At 42.0% G+C, this 20,608-nt stretch overlaps 1 protein-coding gene across 9 annotated transcripts in view; it reads right to left on the bottom strand.

Moving 5' to 3' along the window:
* Positions 1–9,168: 9,168 nt before the first annotated feature.
* The window catches only part of FAM114A1 (family with sequence similarity 114 member A1), a 58,079-nt gene continuing 46,639 nt past the window's right edge, over positions 9,169–20,608 (bottom strand). For all 9 annotated transcript variants that reach the window (XM_081875821.1, XM_081875824.1, XM_081875820.1 and 6 more), the window contains 5 exons: positions 20,389–20,565; positions 19,228–19,367; positions 17,600–17,672; positions 12,564–12,617; positions 9,169–10,883 (listed from right to left, as the gene is read on the bottom strand). In XM_081875821.1, coding sequence (XP_081731947.1) covers positions 10,782–10,883; positions 12,564–12,617; positions 17,600–17,672; positions 19,228–19,367; positions 20,389–20,565 — 546 coding nt within the window. In that variant the 3' untranslated portion in view covers positions 9,169–10,781. The remainder of the gene's footprint in view (positions 10,884–12,563; positions 12,618–17,599; positions 17,673–19,227; positions 19,368–20,388; positions 20,566–20,608) is intronic.

Here is a 20,608-nt window from a genome sequence, read left to right as displayed (position 1 = left end):
GGGAATCCCCCAGGCCACACCATGTCCTAAGCCACACCCCTCATCTCACTGCTTTTCTCTTCGCCCTCTTTTGCGCGGCTGGAATATGTCTGTGAACTCTGATCATGATTCTCGTTTGCCTGGATGAAGCACAGAGCAGGGTGTGTCTCTCTGTGTAACTAGCATACTGCAGATATTATTAATAATAATAATAATAATAATAATAATAATAATAATAATAATTTTATTGTTGATACCCACCCATTTGGCTAGGTTTCCCCAGCCACTCTGGGCAGCTTCCAGCAAAATATAAAAAATAACAAAATGTCAGACATTAAAAACTTCCCTGAACAGGGCTGCCTTCAGATGCTTTCTAAAAGTTGTGTAATTCTTTATCTCCCTGACATCTGACGGGAGGGCATTCCACAGGGAGGGCGCAACTGCTGATAATAATAATAATAATAATAATAATAATAATAATAATAATAATGTTTATTTGTACGCTGCCCTCCCCGGCCAGAGCTGGGCTCAGGGCAGCTAACATAAAACTAACACAGTATACAAAGAACATAAAAACAGGCAATCAATTAATTAGAATACATCTTAAAATATATAGATATAGATGATATATCTGCAGTCTACTAGTTACACAGACACACACACACACACACACACACACACACATAAACATTTGTTGCTCCGTCTACTTTTGCCTGCCCCCCAGGTTGTAAAAGGTTCACTATCCTGTTTTTTTAGTGTGCACATTATAACTAAGTTCTGCTTAAGAATGTACAATGGTTATTAAACGGCATATTTTGATAGCTCAGAAGAGCTGTTTTCTTTCAAATTCTCAGTAGTAAAAAAAAGCAAAAACCCTTCCCTGTCCCTACCTCTGTGCTCCACTACCTGCTTATTTCATCTAAGTAAGATTAGATTGCTGCAGTTTGATTCTAGCAACTTCAAAGCAGCCTGAATTTTTGACAGTGTCCTATTAAGACATGCTGAGAGATTATTCTTTTTAGAAAGCTCTTGAGTCCTTTTCTAGCTTTGATATTCCTTTTGAGACCGATAGAGCAGACAGCAGCTCTTATCTGAATTAAATTGGAATGTTTGGTAGGTAATCCTTCTAGCAAGTCACGGTGTGTGAAAACAACAGCAGGAGTACCCACAGCAAAAAGGGTTTTAAGCACCAAGAAAGGTCTTAGACAGGGTTAATCAAAGCGATGCCCTCCAGTTGCTGTTGGGATGCCCTGGGGAGTGCCAACTGTTTGGGGCTTGTGAGGTAATTTAGAATTTTGAGAAAGCACCATGGGTGCCAGTCACAAGATGGCTGCCGTTGGTGAGTGGCATAGAACAAAACAGCTGCCCCACCTAAGGGAGCAGAAAAAGGGACAGGACCACAAAATGGTGCATTCATGGCACGTCATCAACAGCAAAGGGCATCAACTTGAATAAAACTGAAACTCTCTTCTCCCTCACCTTATCACACACACATACCCCAAATCTGCTGCCCTGGCCTCCTTAATCTATTTTTTATCTATTGCATTTATAGACTCCCTTTCCTGCAAGGGAAATAGGAACACACACAAATGGTACAAAATATTATCTGATGGAACCTGGGCTGCTCTTTTTTGCCTACCTTTGGCGTGGATGGGTGTGTGGCTGTCCCAACACTTCTCAGTTGGTGTTCCATCGAAGAGCTCATGGTTCTGTGCCGCTTAGCCTGGACTCCTTGACTTCTCTGATTTCACTTCCATTTCTCATTTCTAGTAATGGAGGCAGAGCTAGAAAGTGTGTGTGTGTGTGTGTGTGTGTGTGGAACCACAAACTCCTCTCAGCCTTCCCTTCCACTCTACAAATTCACAGCTCTATTGCTGCTGTCAACCCTTGCAGCAAGAACCTCTTGGCTGCTCCAAGCAGAGAGCAACAAGAGGTTCTTGGCTTGTGGGGTATCCATTAACTTGGGGGGAGGGCTCTGCTGGTTCAAATATTTTATTCTAGGGGCTGAAAGGTTCTCAGCCCCTGGAAGATGGCACCTATGGTCATCAACAGCCACTCCCATGCAGTGCTATTTTTCTAGAAAAAGAGGGGCTGGAACTCCCTTGTTCTCTTGTAATGGCAGTGGTGCCCATGTGAGAGGTGCCAGAACTGAGTTCCGGCTGAAAAAAAGCCCTGCTCCCACGGAAAAACATCTACAACAGCTACTGCTACCCTCACTTCCAGAGAGAAATTCTTTACACTTTTCCTCTGTTCAGAGCTGATGGGAGAATGGATGTCCAGTCCTGGCATCCAATGAATATTTTGCGAATCACCTGAGATCCTATTCTGTGAATCGCCTAGAGATATTACAATTAAGGGCAGTATATACATTTAATTATTATTATTAATGATGATGATGATGATGAAATGTGGCCATGTTCAGAGTAAGATAGGCCGAGCCAGTATAAACGGGAAAAGAACATGAGAAGTGGTGGAATTTTGAGGAGATATTTACCAAGAAATATACTCTGGCCCTTAGCTGTCAACTTTCAGATTTGAAAAGAAGGGGTCAGCAGCCTCACCTGTCCTGGGGACAGTCTACGGGATATCTAACAATCTGGGATAGCAGCCGGAAGCAGTGGGAAACGGCGCTGAAATAAGGGAATTTCCCACAAAAAAAGGGAACGTTGACAGCTATGCTTTGGCCTCATCCAATGGCTCAAAGACTTGAGCTGTTGGGTTATTTTTGTATGGATGGAGTTGTATTTTTGCAATCTGTTGTAAAATACCTTGACGATATTTTGATCAAGTCCGAGTATGAATCTTCAAAACAGCTGGATGGATGAATAATTGTCAGCAAGCAGGACATGAGCAAAACAGCACTCTTGTGCTCATGTCCCCAGCGACTGGTATTCAAGGCAGAGCTTTTTTCCCCAGCTGTAAATCACTAGAACTCAGTTGCAGCACCTCTCAGGTGGGCACTATTGCCATTGTAAGAGAACAAGGGAGATGTTCATGGTGAGGTCCGGCACCTCTTTTTCTAGAAAAATAGCACTGATTAAGAACATACTGCCTCTGATACTGGATAAAACATAATCATCATTACTATTTGCCATTATCCTCTATGTATAGTCTGCCACATGTTTGTTTCTGTAGCCCCTGGGAGGCAGGAAAAGCTAATTTGCTGCGTTCTTGCGTTTATTGAGCTCAGGTTATGTTTCGCTTGATAAGTCACACAAGCTGTGTGAACCAGAATGTGCCAAAGCTTCTAATGCCATTCAGATTCGCTGTTGTTACTAGAGCCTTGCTTGGAAAACAACATGAATTAAAGAAGAAAAACCACAGACAGGACTGTTGCCAATATCATTCACTACAATTGGAAAAGGAAATGTTAGGTTTCACAGCTGAGTTAAAAAACAGCTCGCCCGTTTCAGTGGGTGACTCCAGTATACGTAATAAGAACTTCCTTTTCAACATTGTCCATAAATTGTGGGGGGTTAGAGGGTGGTGCTGATAACGACAAGGTTGTAGGTTTGATCGCCATAAAGGACAGCTGCATATTCCTGCATTGCAGGGGGCTGGACTAGATGATCCTCAGGGAACCCTTCCAACTCTATGATTCTATAGTGTGGCCGGCACAAGAGAGAGTTTTACTATACAAATCAAGAGAGGAAAGCTAAGGAACAGTGCAATCCCTCTACATATCTACTCAGAAGTACGCTCCATTGGGTAATAATAATAATAATAATAATAATAATAATAATAATAATTTATTATTTGTACCCCGCCCATCTGGCTGGGTTTCCCCAGCCACTCTGGGCGGCTTCCATAGAAACCAAAAATACACTAAAATATCACAGATTAAAAACTTCCCTGAACAGGGCTGCCTTAAGATGTCTTCTGAATGTCAGGTAGTTATTTATCGCTTTGACATCTGATGGGAGGGCGTTCCACAGGGCAGGCGCCACTACCGAGAAGGCCCTCTGCCTGGTTCCCTGTAGCTTTGCTTCTCACAATGAGGGAACCGCCAGAAGGCCCTCGGCGCTGGACCTCAGCGTCCGGGCAGAGCGATGGGGTGGAGACGCTCCTTCAGGTATACTAGGCCGAGGCCGTTTAGGGCTTTAAAGGTCAACACCAGCACTTTGAATTGTGCTCGGAAACGTACTGAGAGCCAATGTAGGTCTTTCAAGACCGGTGTTATGTGGTCTCGGCGGCCGCCCCCAGTCACCAGTCTAGCTGCCGCATTCTGGATTAGTTGTAGTTTCCGAGTCACCTTCAAAGGTAGCCCCACATAGAGCGCATTGCAGTAGTCCAAGTGGGAGATAACTAGAGCATGCACCACTCTGGCGAGACAGTCCGCGGGCAGGTAGGGTCTTAGCCTGCGTACCAGGTGGAGTTGGTAGACAGCTGCCCTGGATACAGAATTGACCTGCGCCTCCATGGACAGCTGTGAGTTCAAAATGACTCCCAGGCTGCGCACCTGGTCTTTCAGGGGCACAGTTACCCTATTCAGGACCAGGGAGTCCTCCACACCAGCCCGCCCCCTGTCCCCCAAAAACAGTACTTCTGTCTTGTCAGGATTCAACCTCAATCCATTAGCCGCCATCCATCCTCCAACCGCCTCCAGGCACTCACACAGGACCTTCACCGCCTTCACTGGTTCTGATTTGAAAGAGAGGTAGAGCTGGGTATCATCTGCATATTGATGGACACCCAGTCCAAACCCCCTGATGATCTCTCCCAGTGGCCCTTTACAAAATTTGTGCTACACATATGCTAAACCTAAGTATGGTTTATCAAATAGCTTTCTGAAACCATCAGTTTCCTAGGAGGAGTAACAAGAATCCGGATGCACTAGTCAATGCCCTCCTGAGTTTCTTTCACCCTGTGGCTTATTTTTCTGCATTTTGCCATGCACAGGTCTTATGGATCTCTTTCACCCCGACTCAGCTGGCATCTTCCACTTGCTCCATGCATGGCCTCTCCACATTTTTCTATTTGTCCTCATAGGGTTACTATGCTCATTCTTTCATACCTAACATGTGGCCTAGGACCCTTTGTTGAGATCACTTATTTACTCTTTCAGTAATCCTTGACCCTCTACTGCAGAGGTAGCCAACCTCGTGCCGGCCAGATGTTGTTGGGTCTACAACTGCCACCAGCCCCAGTCCACAAAGCCAGTGGCCAGAGATGGTGGGGGGTTGTAGTCCAACAATATCTGAAGGGGTACCATGTTGGCTGCCTTTCTTCTAGCTTCAAGCTCTCAATTTTTCTACAATCCCTGCCGGACAGTCTTTTCCACTTCAGTGATCCCATTTGCATGATATCATTTTCATATATTTATTAATATAGGTTTATTACATTTTAAAATAATAAGCTTCATTATCATCATTTCTGTCATGCCAGTCTCTTCATGAAAATTGCCCCAGGAGCTGGTATTTGCTGTGGAACAAAAGCACAGAGCCTAGGACTTGCCGATCAGAAGGTTGGCGGTTTGAATCCCCACAACGGGGTAAGCTCCTGTTGCTCGGTCCCTGCTCCTGCCAACCTAGCAGTTCGAAAGCATGTCAAAGTGCAAGTAGATAAATCGGTACCGCTCCAGTGGGAAGGTAAGCGGCGTTTCCGTGAGCTGCTCTGATTCGCCAGAAGCGGCTAGTCATGCTGGCCACATGACCTGGAAGCTGTACGCCAGCTCCCTCAGCCAATAAAGTAAGATGAGCGCCGCAACCCCAGAGTTGGCCATGACTGGACCTAATGGTCAGGGGTCCCTTTACCTTTAAGCTTCTATCCATAGGCAGGACCTTGTCAGGAAGTATGCAATAATAGTCTGGATGCAAATAACTCTTTCCTGACAGCTATACAGGATCCCCAGGTGAACACCTTCTGTGATCTGCTGCCTTAGACAACCACTTTAAGATCATCAGGTTTACTGACAGTCCCAAAATTCCTGCATATTTGCAAATATTTTAATATATTTCCCCCCCTTGACATGTTAAATACAGCAAGAGGTTGAAGCTATAAACTACTGGGACACTCTCCTGCAGAATCCCCTTTAAAATGAGTGGGAGATGAACACGACCCATACAGCTATCATTAATTTTCAACAGTGTTTCCATGAGATGGGGTCCCAATGGGCTGGAGTCCTAAACTAGTAATGAAAGCAATTCTGAATCTTCTAAATAGCAACAAGCAAAAATCTGATTTTAGTAGAAAACAAGGGTTAAGCTGGTTTAAGAAAGCAAGATATTCTAAATGAAACATTTAGAGTGAAGTCACTTTACAACTGCACCAAAAATCAGCAGGAATTGTATTTCAGTACCACTTTAGTGGATTAAGCAACTTCAATATTAATTTAACAGATGCAACAATCAGAAGAGAAAACTGGGTTCAGTAAGAGAGCAGGAGAAAAATTCTTAGAGAAAAAGTGAACGTTGAGTCCTAATTAAAATGAATTCTCAAACAGATTTTAGGAGAGTCCTTATTTTAAGCCAGGTTGGCAAATGGTCACACAGACTGTTGGTTCTTTAAATGTGGCTTCCATTAATGCACCATTCTAAAAATAAAAGTCACAAGATGTGGAAGGAAGTATTCTGAAGTTGGCAAATCCAGTGTTATTTAATGATTAATTCATTTACAACACAATCCTATGCATGTCTACTCAGAAGTAAGTCCCATGAAGTCAAATGGGACAACTCTCAGCCCAAGAGTGTACAAAATTTCAGCCTAAAACATTTAATACACCACTGCTGTTGTATCAGGAATTTTATTTTGTACACAACTATGCACTGAGAAAACTACATTTAAATGAACTAATTGATTTTAGGTGCATAAAGGCCGCCTAGCACAAGTAGCTGCACAAAGAGTAATCGGAGATGCATTTTAAGGAATCAAATGGGGACAGCTTGTTCTGCATTTCATTCAGTAGTGTATTACTCATTTTCCCGATGGACAAAGCGGTAGCCCATTACATGCATAATTTAAGCCTTTTCGGAAAAACCTACAGGAAGCCCCGTTTCAAATAAGCAATCTACCATTTTAAACGATTCTCCTACCATCTCTTTAAAATGTCCCCCAAGGCTTACAACATATTCCTGCACAACCTTTAGTTAAAAGTTCACCTCTATTAAAGCAATCTATTTCCGTCGCTTCTCTTGGTTCTCTCCCTGGATTAGCTCAACTCAAAGAGTATTCCACACCGAATGAGCTCATAGAAACCAAAGAGGATTCTTTCCCAGCATATCACGAACATGGCTAATATTGTAGCAAAACCCTACTTGTGCACTATCAGGGCCTTTTAAAGGGGAGGCACTAGCGGTAATTGCCCCAGATTCACACATGGAGCGGACACATTAATATTACTACTGCTGCACTGTTGTTGACTTTTTAGATGCAACAGATAGCATAGAACTGACATCTCACCAGCTGGGCTGGGCCCCTCCAGACCCTAGTAGAGGCTGTCACTTCCATCTGCCCCGTAAGAGTTGCAGAATCATCTGTGCTGGCCATGATGGTATCAACAGGGCCTCCATGACTCTACATGCTGTGATGGGAATGGACAGAAGCCAGCATGTTCCAACAAGGCTCCTGAAGGCAAATGTTCCACCTTGCAAAATCAACCACTTTTGGCTGCAATGGCCACTTCCAGGAAGGCTGGCTCCCCAGATACTACCAGGGCCTGTTTTTGAACTGTAAGCAACCCATTTCCACCCAAATTGCATCATTATTAGAACCTTGCAACATTAAGAATTTGGCACCTGAGTTAGCTTGCTTTCCTCTTCCCTCCTTGCACCTTTTGTCTTTTGTGCCATGGCCTTTAAGACTGTAAGCAGATGGGCAGATATTGTATTATTTTTGCTAATTTGAAAGCTGTACTGAGAGCAACTCCGGCTGAGAAATGGGTTGTAAACAAACTTTCTCTCTCCCGACTCTTGAATCCCACTAAGGAGCTCTATAAAGCTAGTGGGGGTGGGTGGAAATCATAAAACAGCTTCAGACAGAGTGTGTCCTTTTACTCTATGAGCAAATCGTAGAGTTGGAAGGGACCCTTAGGGTCATCTAGTCCAACCCCCTTCAATGCAGGAATCTCAATTAAAGCATCCATGACAGATGGTCATCCAAGCTCAGCTTAAAAACCTCCAAGGAAGCAGAATCCACAACTTCTTGAATGATTATTGCAGCTGCAGACAATGCTAATAACAGCAGTCTATCCAACCTTAGTCAAGCCTACTCACAGATGGAAAACACTTCGAGCCAATATTAATCAATGGTAAAAAAATACTACTACTACTACTACACCAAGGATCATCTTGAAAAGCTGGTCATAAACCATATGGTCCTGCAGAAAAGATATCACACAAACATTATCTTCTATTATTACATAATATCATTGATTATTCCAAAGAGGATGTGGTGGTTAAGTTAGAAGCAAACTCTTTGGTTAAGACAACACATATTTCATTTTTTTTTTATGGCAGCGCTCTGGCAAAAAATCCTTCACAGATTTGTCTGTGCCAATGAAAAACATGCCCTGGTGCTATGTCGGGGGAAAAATGCTTTCCCTTCCTTCATCACCTTTCAAGAAACTGAAGACGTAAAAGAAATGAGTATTGAAGCCACATATTCGGATGAAAGTTCAACAGCTTGGAGACACAAATTAGTTTCCCAGATGGAAAAAGTTACTAGAAGTTAATGACAAAGGCAAACTCAGTTTGGAAACATATGGTAGTATATGGGCAGATAGAACTGGAGAAGTGCTTTTGTGCTTACACCGAAGTGGTGAATTTATTTGGATTCCTGGCAAGGCTGGCCCTTTCTTCCTCCCAAAAATCACTGTATAGCAGAAAAGTAGGCAGAAGCTTTTGTGAGTCCTTCCATTTGTCTACTAAGCTAAAAGAAATTATCTCACTTCTTAAATACTGCTGAGGAATGTGAAGGATCTGAAGCTGCTGGCTTAAAGATAATTTACAGTAAGGATCTGGAAGCTTTCTGCCTTTATCTAACTAGGCCTGCCCTCCCTCAAATTGTGAGGGAGAAAGAGGATTCTCCAAGTTGTCTTTAATTGCAGTCAACAATGCTGTATCTGTTCTCTGTACAGAACGCTATCTTACAAGAGAAATGTCTTTTGATAATCTCCTATCAGAATTTGCCGGCAAGAAAAGTAGAGAAGAAAGCAGATACAACTTTTACAATATTCTGAATGTAGTTAGTTACTGGATGCAAACACTGTTTTTAGCTTTATTGATGTTTATATTAGTTGATAAAACATGAAAGGAGAATCCCATATGCAGGATGCAACAAGCGCTACACATCACAAGAGATTTTTTTTAAAAAAAATTGTCTGTGAATTTTAGCAACATAAAATCTTAACATACCGCTTCTGATGTAAAATATCAATTTTTAGAAATGATTATATGCACATACTGTTCAGGGGAGAAAATGACATTTGTCAATAAGTTGGGTAGGTGAGGACTCAAGCAAACAATCTGCCCTTGGCCTTTTTTTTTTTTAAAAAAAGGTTGTGTTTAACAAAATTATTATTCAATTATTCAGTTGGATTAATGGAAGGCACCATACTTGCTAGTATTTTTAGTTTTCTGAATAGCCTCGTCTAAACCAGAGACTGGACTTCTACCATAAATAATGCACTGGTTTGGAATATGACAGCAGCACTCCACTTTGAGGCAGCAAAGACTATCGCTGTGTCTACAGTAGTGATAAATCACAATTTCCCACAAAGACCCTGAAGTCAATAGTAATGGCAGAGTAGCATGTGGAAATTGGTGGACTTCACTGCCACAAACACTTAGTGCTGTTGCGAATTGTCAGTGTGCTTATTTTGCACACATTCATGCCTTAATTGAATTTTCAGACAGCACATTTTGCATTTCATTGTTTGACCCCACTGTCAACCTTTTCTGTCATCTAAACACCATCACATATCTGATGAAGTAGTATATAGTCCATTAAAGCTTATGCTATAATAAATTTGTCAGTCTTTACGGTGCTGCTGTCATTTCTGCAGCAACAAACTAGCATAGCTACCCTTCTAAAAAGCACTTACATATTGGAGATTGCCGCTGGGGAGAAGCAGCAGTAGAAAGCTTGGACCAGACCAGGAAGTGCAGACAATCTCATGATGCATTCTGCACAATGGTTGTCATACAAGCATGAATGGATGCTATCATTGATTCATGCTGGCCTCTGAATGAATCAGCAATCTAAATGACGAGGTTGTGACTTTGTATCTATGAAAGAAGCACTGTCATTAGTTCATGATTCCGTTAAGGCAAGAAAACTTATGTTACATTTAAGCTACGTGAAACTATTAGTATGGGAAAAGTGCCGTTGAACTTAAATAAGGAGATGCTGCCTCACCTTCATGCATGCATTTTCACATGCAGAGAACAGCTACCCTACTAGGTGCTGAATCCCCAGACTACTTAGTTTGGAGTGTAACAAACTGTGCCTCAGTTCTTTACACTGATTTTGGATCAGGAGACTTCATTCTGGCACCCTGGGCAAACAGGCCAGTGCAAATGTTTCAAAATGGGATGCAAGTTAGTACAGCAATATCCCAAAATGAAGTTCAACCAATAAAACAGATATAAACACGATTTACCTTAAATTAATACAAGGAATATGACAGTTTCCACCCCCTATTATGAAACTGTATGTTTAAATAGGTTTACCTAAATACAAGAGTATTACTCATTCTGCATGTGCAAAACTGCATTTAGTGTCTTTTAAAGGCATCAGACATATTTTTGAACTGTAAACACAACCAAGAGATTATTAGGCTGATGGTTTTTTTAAATGCAAAGTGGTCACTGTAGTGTTTTTGAACAGTCATTCTGGAGATGAGAGATCTGGAGAACTGGAAGCAATAACTGGAAAGCATCTTGGATGTAAGTGGTGCTGTTACAACCCTAATGAGGAAAGAAAATGTATGTTAATATTGCAGTGTATTTCATATTGCAGTGCCTTTCAACCCCACTTATCTTGAAATCAGTGTAGCCTGCTTCCAGCTTGGCGGGGAGATACATGCATTATGCACTGCCGCAGGAAACACATAATATGATGATGCCATAAACATGTCCACATGGGAAATCTAATCTGGATGAGGCTCCAAAGCACATGCACACAGTTATTTGAACATGTGTACATGTGTATGTGACATTACATATTTGCTGAAGGAACACTGGCATTTGCTTCAAAATAATTGGGTTGGTTTTCTTCTTCAAAAAAGTGTGAGGAAAATGATATGGATGCAATGACATAGTCCTAATCCAAATTCCTTTTCCAGAGAAAATAATATCTGTGGAGGAGAACACTTGTGGGCACGAATCCTTCCTCCTGTGGCCATTTTCGGAAAACGACAGAGGTCAGTCTGGTTAATCCTTCCTCCACCTGTGCCACAGCTCTGAAACAAATCCCTACCCCACACCAGCAGGGGCATTTTGAAGAAGAAAAGTATGCTGAGAGTGCTGTTCAACTAACTGTTACTCAGACTTGATCTACTAATATTAATGAACATGATAACGTAAGTTTCATTAATTTCAGTGTGGCTACTTTGAGTAACACTTAGTTGAATACCACCCTTTAATTACTCCGGAATGCTGCCCATCTGAATAATAAACTCCTGAGTCACAGACAGACAAAACAACAAAGCCTTCAAAACAGAGCACAGAAAGTAGGTACGAAGGATTGTCTTGCTTACTATATATATTTTTATAAAAACTTTAAGAACACTAGCCAATCCTACCCAAGAATTTGCAGATACATGTCCTACATTGTAGACGCTCCTGCAGTTGACACAGTAACAGGCTGATGGCCATTTCCTAGCAACAACCAATAATGAATTACAGCCAGGGGAATACAATTTATATATATAAAATGGAAACATTAGTTTGCCTCCCTTTGGAACTTCTGACAATGGAAATGCCAGTTATCTGCTGTCTGAATTCTGAGAGTACCAACATTTGTAGGGACCATAGATTTTTAGAGGCAAAATAATGCAAAAGGCCCTTACAGTGCAATCATGGTTTCACATGGAATTTCAAATTCCTTTGCATACCGCCCTGAAATTCATTTCTAGATGAAGATTGATTTATAAATTTTAACATGAATAAATAGGTGCAGCCTACTGAGAACCTTGCCTATGCAAGCTCCATTGAACTGAATGGCACGTCCTCCAGCATTCATCTTAGCTCAGAGATTATATTTAGTGATTTATGAGCAGCAGAAACTTTATTAAGGTTCAGAGTCTATTCCTAGGCATTTTCTTTTTTTTGGAATGGAAAGCAAAGCTACCTTACTGAACTAACTGTAAATTGTCCAGTAAGTTCTTTCCAATGCATTATGGTAAGAGGTAGGAAGAAGCTTTTCACCTGTGTCTTACAAATGTTCCTAGAAAACGCAGCACGGCTGTTATGGCTAAGCTCTCACAGATGAGTGATTAAAGCACAATGACACTGTTTATGAAATGGCACGGAATTACAGTGATAACCATTACTTTTTATGGTTCTTCATAGGGACATAAATGTATGCTAGCTTCATTTGAAAAAGACAGCAAAGTGGTTCCTTATGTAAAATAGCGGCACACTTACCTCTAATAGTACGCTGTTGACCATTGGGTTAAGGACTTCGGCTTTTTTGTCACTCTGCTCAGATGAAAACACAGGCAAGGTTTAATGCTAGGGACACATCGAGAAAGTGGTAATAAAACATTTCTTTGCTTTAGTAATACATTTGTTTTGAAGAGTGAGATTCTGAAGGTGCTGGATTACTGTATAAACAAAATATGTGCATGTCAGGGGCTCAGGAGCAGAGGCACAGGAGAGGGAGGAAATGGAGAGCGAGGGGGAGGAATCCGAGGGAAGCACAGGAGATGAAAGTGGTCCGAGGGATTCCATGAGCCTCTCCAGCGAATCGGAAGATTCACAGAAGGGAGTGCCGATGGCCAGGGCAAGGGGGGTGCCAAGGGGGAAACCCCAGAAGGAAGGGGCCAGCGGGGACTCCCAGAGCAGCAGTTGGAAATCAGGACCAGCTTCCCCACCAGAGCGCAGTGGGGGGGAGGAGTCCCAGGCATCGGGACCAGTGTTCTCACCACCAGCGAGAGGAGATGAGTCAGGATTGACCACGCCTCCATCGGAGAGTGGGGAAACGGTCAAGAGGAAAGTTACCGGCTGGGCGCGCGCGCCAAGTTCAAAGGTACAGGCGAGCGGCACAGCAGGCAGCCCGGATAGGGAGCCAGGTCCTAAAGCCCGCCGGAAGGAGGGGCAAGACTCAGGGGGGTCAGCGTCAGAAGAGTCCAGAAAGGAGGAAACCCCAGGGGGCAGAAGGACCCAGAGGAGGAAAGAACAACGGAAGAGGTGGAGTAAAGCTAGAGTCTTAAACTGGTGTCTAGGAGGCGGAGACTCAGATGGAGCTTCGCCGGTCTAGCTTCTAAGACGTAGAGTTGCAGGCTGCGGTTTGGAAATGGAAACTAACCTTCAATAAAGACTTTTATACGTTATTACTGGCTAGCGTTGGTCCTCTGTGAGCTGGGACCTAGAGGCAGCTCTGACAGCGCATGTTCAGTGTCAAATACAAAATACCATTTTCATTGATGCAAAAATACAGAAAGGGTGTTTTTTTTAAAGATTAGACAAAAATATGCTAGAGGCTTTGTGAAGACAGTGGAACAAGTCCAAGGAATTCAGCCTTACTTAAATCCTGGCAATATTCAGCAATCTCAACTGGTCTTCAACACAACCAACTTTCTTTGGATCCCAGAAAGCGAGCTGCATTTATTTTTCCAATGGTGAGGTTGTGGATAGAAATTGCTTCATCAGTCTCTTCCCCACTCTTCCTCTCTGGCCCACTGCTGGTAGTCTCCCTCCTTTAAATCCAGCAGTGGGGCAATGGTGTTCACCTGACCTCCTGATAGCCGACTGGCTACTGCTTACCAGGAAGGAGAGAGGCAAAGCAGCAGGGAGGCTGATGAAAATGCACCAAGAGGAGCGTAGGATTAGCTCTGGTAGTACCGCTTCAATTTCCCTTCATCCGTACCCCATGCTACCCCAAACCACCACCCACCACTGTTTGAATCTCCACAATGGTTTCTTGTCCACTCCCAGATCCAGCACAAGTTCCTTGTCATTACTTTCAAAAGATGTGGCCTCATCCATTGCTACCTCTTGTGCTGGGCACTGCCTTCCAGAACCCCTACCTAGTGACATCTGCCTCCCTTCAAATCTACCTTGTCCATGATGGAACACCCTGTGGAATGCCATCCCATCAGATGTCAAGGAGATAAAGAACTACCCAACTCTTTGAAGACATCTTAAGGCAGTCCTGATTCAGGAAGTTTTTAATGTTTGATGTTATATTAAGTTTTTATATGTGTTGGAAGCCACCCAGAGTGGCTGGGGCAACCCAGCCAGATGGGTGGGGTATAAATAATAACATTATTATTAAAATATTATTATAAAGTCTTATTTTTCATCCCATACTGAAACTAAGGCTAAATATGTGCGAACGGAACACATATTCTTTTCATTTACATTCCCACTAGTTCTTTCCCCCTTTATTTATTGTTTTCCCTAGTCAAATTTTAAGCCCCTCAGGGTTCAAATATATCTTTTTACCATTATTCTATAAAGCACCATGCACAGCAAGTGTTAAGCAAATATTATTATTACTACTGCTGCTGCTGTTGTGATGATTATTACTAAAAATAACGCCAGCCCCAAAGAGATTGTAAAAAGAGATGGGGGGGGCTGAAATAATAAAAACAACAATACAATACTGTTTCAAAGTCAGTAATTAAAAAAACCCAATACCCATCCCCTTGTTTATTTCAGCATATACAAGCCCCTGAAACATAAAGAAATGATTGCCTGTTAAAACAATATTGATTGATATAATCAATAGTTAGTGCAAACACTGTGAAGGAGATCTATAGCGATAAAGAATAAAAATATTTATTGTTTCTCAATAACTGCTTTCTTGAAGTGAGAAGGACAGAGTTACAATGTGGTTATTAAATGACAGCATTGTTTAGCAGTTGTGTGGAGATGCTATTAATCTGGGGAGCCTCATCTGCTCTAAATCTACATAATGGTTTATATGGTCCTCTTGCAGTTATTCCTTGGCCTTGCTATCTGACTTAAAATTAGTTCAGTAAGAGTGATCACATCTGTAAACAACTACCGCCAACAGTTTTGGCCTCAGTTGTATACAGGGCCTTCCCTACCATTGGGCAATGTGAGGTGGCCACCTCAAGTAGCAAATGCTGGGGATCAGGGAGTGGTGGTAAGATGTTGAAGGACAGAGGAGTGTTTGCCATGTGAACTGCCCACCACCCTCTAAGCCAGCCTTCTGCTCTCAGATGCAGTAAATGCTGCTGCCCCATTGCCAGTGTTGAAGTAATAAAGCTGCAACTCTGGTTGCTATATACAGGTGAAACTCGAAAAATTAGAATATTGTGGAAAAGTTCATTTATTTCAGTAATTCAACTTAAGAGGTGAAACTAACATATGAGATAGACTCATGACATGCAAAGTGAGATATGTCAAGCCTTTATTTGTTATAATTGTGGTGATCATGGCGTACAGCTGATGAAACCCCCAAATTAACCATCTCAGAAAATTAGAATATTAAATGAAATCAACAAAACAAGGCCTGCAAATAGAGCAATATTGGACCTCTGAGAAGTAGAAGCATGCATATGTACTCAGTACTTGGTTTGGGCCCCTTTTGCATCAATTACTGCCTCAATGCGGCGTGGCATGGATGCTATCAGCCTGTGGCACTGCTGAGGAAGCTTCAATAGCAGCCTTCAGCTCTTCTGCATTGCTCAGTCTCATGTCTCTCATCTTTCTCTTGGCAATGCCCCATAGATTCTCTATGTGGTTCAGATTAGGTGAGTTTGCTGGCCAATCAAGCACAGTAATCCCAAAGTACTAGGTTTTGGTACTTTTGGCACTGTGGGCAGGTGCCAAAGTCATGCTGGAAAATGAAGTCAGCATCCCCATAAAGCTCATCTGCGGAAGGAAGCATGAAGTGCTCCAAAATCTCCTGGGAGACGGCTGTGTTGACCCTGGACTTAATGAAGCACAGTGGACCAACACCAGCTGATGACATGGCTCCCCAAATCAACACAGACTGTGGAAACTTCACACTGGACTTCAAGCATCTGGCATTGTGTGCCTCCCCATTCTTTCTCCAGACTTTGGGTCCTTGGTTTCCAAATGAGATGCAAAAGCTGCTCTCATCAGAAAAGAGATTTGGGGAGCCATGTCATCAGCTGGTGTTGGTCCACTGTGCTTGGATAATGGGGCAGCAGCATTTACTTCTTTTCCATGATATTCTAATTTTTCGAGTTTCACCTGTATGGAATAGGAGAGATGCCATCCTGTCCTTTGCAGTCCCAGCTGTATGTCTGGTTATGAATGTGGTAACGGCATTAATTTCAATGTGACCAAGGTGGATCTCTACTCACTTTGCATTAAAATTCAAATACTGATATCTCAGTACAAAATATATGTACACCTGTAAAATGTGCATCCCTTGGTGTCTTTCAGAGGGCTAGTAAACATACGCTCTTACTAGAGAGGAAATTTCACATTAAAAGGCACATTCACATCAGAAAGCAGTTGCCCAACTTCCAGGGCTAAAGCTTTTGCTGCTCAGCACAAACTTCCAGTCCGGTAGCATAGCTATATATGGACTTGTTTGCTATGAACACACAGCAAGTCAGAGCTGAATCTCTTTTAAATTATGTGCTTAAATCAAGCAAAACTGTTGAAGTGCAAAGGCACCAAGGTCAAAACTAAAAGTCATGTAAGATGCCTGGTTCTGAAGTTGGATCAGATTAATATTTCACGCTGGATTTTGGGGTTTGATATAAATATTTATCAAGACTGCCTCGGAGAAATATGATAAAACACGCAGAGAAAATGCAGAAATAGACAAATTCCTGTAACTTGCCACCAGCATAAATTATTCAGAGTGAAAGCAATATGATTAAATTATGTTATTTTAAAAGAAACTCTGAAAAGATGCTTGCTGATGCAAGGGAGATGAAAATGGCTCACAGGAGTCTTGTTTAAAATTCCACCATCAAACAAAAATGAAGCATGTTGAAATTCTGCACTGGAATTACTATTTTTTAAATAAAAGTTTCCCTGCTTTGCTTTTCATCTTTTTGAGAGATAGTCCCTTTCAAGCACTAATATGTTCAAAATCGTGTTGATAGTCCAGACATGATCTATCTTTAGTTGCAGTCTTGGATGTTTGCATTTCTCAGGGTTCCCCCACCCCCCATTCCAGAAGAACCTGTTCTTTTTTCAATCCAATCCCTGGGCTCACCTTCTTGTCTTGTCCCATAATACCTATCACAATCTAGGGCTCATTCACATTCGCTTGTCCAGCACCTAGAGACCACAGAAAACGAAGACCTAGAACTTGGGCAAACATAGTAGAGGACATAGTTAAAATAGATCCCCAAGCATTTTTTATGCTTATGGCTCCGTGGTGAAATTCAATAATCAATGGAAATAGGATTTCTGTGTACCTACTTTCTGGTTCTCTCACTCAACCAAGGAATAAGACTTCAAGACATTAAAAAGTGAATGAATAAAACTGCATAATAACTTACCCCAACTGAAGTTAAGAAATCAGAAAATTTTTTCGACAGGGAAGAAACTTCATTACACATTGTACTTGTTAAACTGTTAAAGAAACAATAAAATATCAATAATACATTTATTTCACTACAGCACAGATGAATTAACTGCTACTGCTGTAATCAATATATGCACCATGTTACATCTCTATAAGAGTATTGTACTGTCAAGGGCATACCAACATAAACATGTTTATTGCTACTGAAACAATAGCGGTAATAGCAACATCATTTATGCAGTAGGAGAAATGTTATACTGAGTCTAAAAGACTTAAAATTTCTGCAATGGTACACAAGAGTTGCTTGCAGAAACTTCCAGATGCAATCCCTGCAATCTCCAGATAGGACTGGAAACACCCCTGTCTGAAACTCTGGTAATCCATTGCCAGTCACTCTAGACCAGGGTTTTCCAAACTTGGGTCTCCAGCTGTTTTGGGATGACAACTCCCATCATCCTTAGCTAGCAAGATCAGTGGTCATGGATGATGGGAACTGTAGTCCAAAAGCAGCTGAAGACGCAAGTTTGGGAAACACTGCTCTAGACAACACTTAGCTAAACACCCACCCACCCACACCAATGGTTTAACTTGGTACAAGGCCGTTTCCTTTGTTCTTAGATTTGAAATGAATGGCAGCTTAAGAAGGCATTCTAGGGGCATTCTCATACTGCTATGACAATGCAAGTACGTAGATAAATAGACACTACTGCGGTGGGAAGGTAAACAGAGTTTTCGTGTGCTCTGGATTCCGCCATCCCATAGTCACCTTTGACTGGACTTAACCATCCAGTACACTGAAAAGCAAAACTCTTTTAAGGAGGTTAGAAGAGCCTCTTAACAGTGTTTTTAGCATCTAAGCAATTTCAGTTCCTAGAATTCTATTAGGTTTCCTGGTCAATCTAAAGATACACTTTTGAGTATCTTCCTTGATGAGACTAATAAATCTATTACCAAACGGGTGGCAAAAACAGCTGAATGTTGCCACATCTCTGTCCTGATATGATTGTTAGTTTCTAGATTGTCAGTGTTAATAATTAACAATTGATTCATTTCATGATGTGATTTTGTATTTTATAGTTTTTGTACTTTCTATTAGTTATTACCGTATTTTTCGCTCTATAGGACACACCAGACCATAAGACGCACTTAGTTTTTGGAGGAAGAAAACAAGAAAAAAAATATTCTGAATCCCAGAAGCCAGAACAGCAAGAGGGATCGCTGCGCAGCCTGCATTCGCTCCATAAGACGCACACACATTTCCCCTTACTTTTTAGGAGGGAAAAAGTGCGTCTTATAGAGCGAAAAATACAGTACTTTCTAACAAATGATTGATTGAATTCCTAGGATTGTTTGCATTTCCTGACATCTGGCAGATCCAAGGACTTGGGTACGTGATTCAGAGATGTGCTGCACCAGCAGAAATGTGTTTAAAATAGGATTTGCCACCTGCAGCACCTGCAAAACTTCTCCACCAATGATGCAGTAGTGGAAGTATTCTTGCAGCAGAAAGACAAAACAATACTGAATGTCATCTTCTGCAAGGAACAGCATTCAGTAAGCACTGCACACACATTGAAAGAATCAGAATGACAATATATTCACTTTGTTAGAACTTTTGCTTGATCCAAGGCAGGCTTCTCAACTTCTTGTCCGTGAAGGATTAATTCTGCTAATTTGTGGAGCTGTTCAATACAACGGGCTGTTACTTCGGCAAGGCTTTCAATAGACAACATGTAAATTTCCTGGAAAGAAAAACAAAAGGCTCAGGATGATGAATTGCACTGTTCAACGAAGAAAAGGAGGAGGGGAGAAGGTAATGGTGGGAAATGCCATAGGAAAAAGGAAGTCAGGTCCTACATTGGTTTGCAGGATTTCCATGTGTACGCATTTTAGAAAGGTCCAACTACCACTGTTTGGTGCAGCCTTCCTCAACCTGGTGCCCTCCAGAAGTTTTGGACTACTACTCCATTGACCCCAGTCAGCCCACTTGTAGGAGTTGTAGTCCAAAACATCTGGAAAGGACATTTCAAATGGATCTGCATGTGCCTTGCAATGTGAATGTGCACAGGACGCACACCTAACTCTTACCTGTATGTGCATTAAGTCTGCTATGTTCATGAACCTTCCTTGCTGATTTGTGGGAAATGTATTTTAATCCCACTTACTTAAGTCCATAATAGGCACAGTTTTTCAAGCTAAATGTGATGGATATGACCCAGCTGATTTGAAATCATATTCAGATGGGACAGAGACAGTTTTCATTCCTGGAAATAGTCAAACTATATATCACACAGATACAACTTAATCAGCTACTTAATCAGTACTATGGTTAAATAAAAGGCAGAGGGACCCTTGACCATTAGGTCCAGTCGTGGCCGACTGTGGGGTTGCAGCGCTCATCTCGCTTTATTGGCCAAGGGAGTCAGTGTACAGCTTCCGGGTCACGTGGCCAGCATGACTAAGCCGCTTCTGGCGAACCAGAGCAGCACACGGAAACGCCATTTACTTTCCCGCCGGAGCGGTACCTATTTATCTACTTGCACTTTGACGTGCTTTCGAACTGCTAGGTTGGCAGGACCTGGGACTGAGAAACGGGAGCTCACCCTGTCACAGAGATTCGAACCACCAACCTTCTGATCGGCAAGTCCTAGGCTCTGTGGTTTAACCCACAGTGCCACCCGTGTCCCTTAGTACTATGGTTACTTACGTGTAATAACAAAATATGATGATAGGCAGACAAACTGAAATCTGCTCTTCTCTCACCTCTACAGTTTTGTTCTTTGTTTCTTCTGTGTCTCCAGATTCACCTGTTTGAGGCTTTTCTTCACTTTCTTGGTTCGCTTCATCTATTTTCGTTTTCTCTTCTCTGTTCTCTTCCATTTTTTCTGTAGATTCAGGGAGTCTAGCTTCTTCCAGGTAATCATAAGCTTTCTTTCTAGCCTGCAAAAGAATCAGAACAAAAGAGAATCTAGCATGAAGAATG

The sequence above is a fragment of the Podarcis erhardii genome (genome assembly GCF_964252035.2).
Source record: "Podarcis erhardii genome assembly, chromosome: 9".
In the NCBI taxonomy this organism is placed as follows: Eukaryota; Metazoa; Chordata; class Lepidosauria; order Squamata; family Lacertidae; genus Podarcis; species Podarcis erhardii.
The sequence above is the reverse complement of the archived record's forward strand: the minus strand, read 5'-3'. Positions and strand labels throughout refer to the sequence as shown.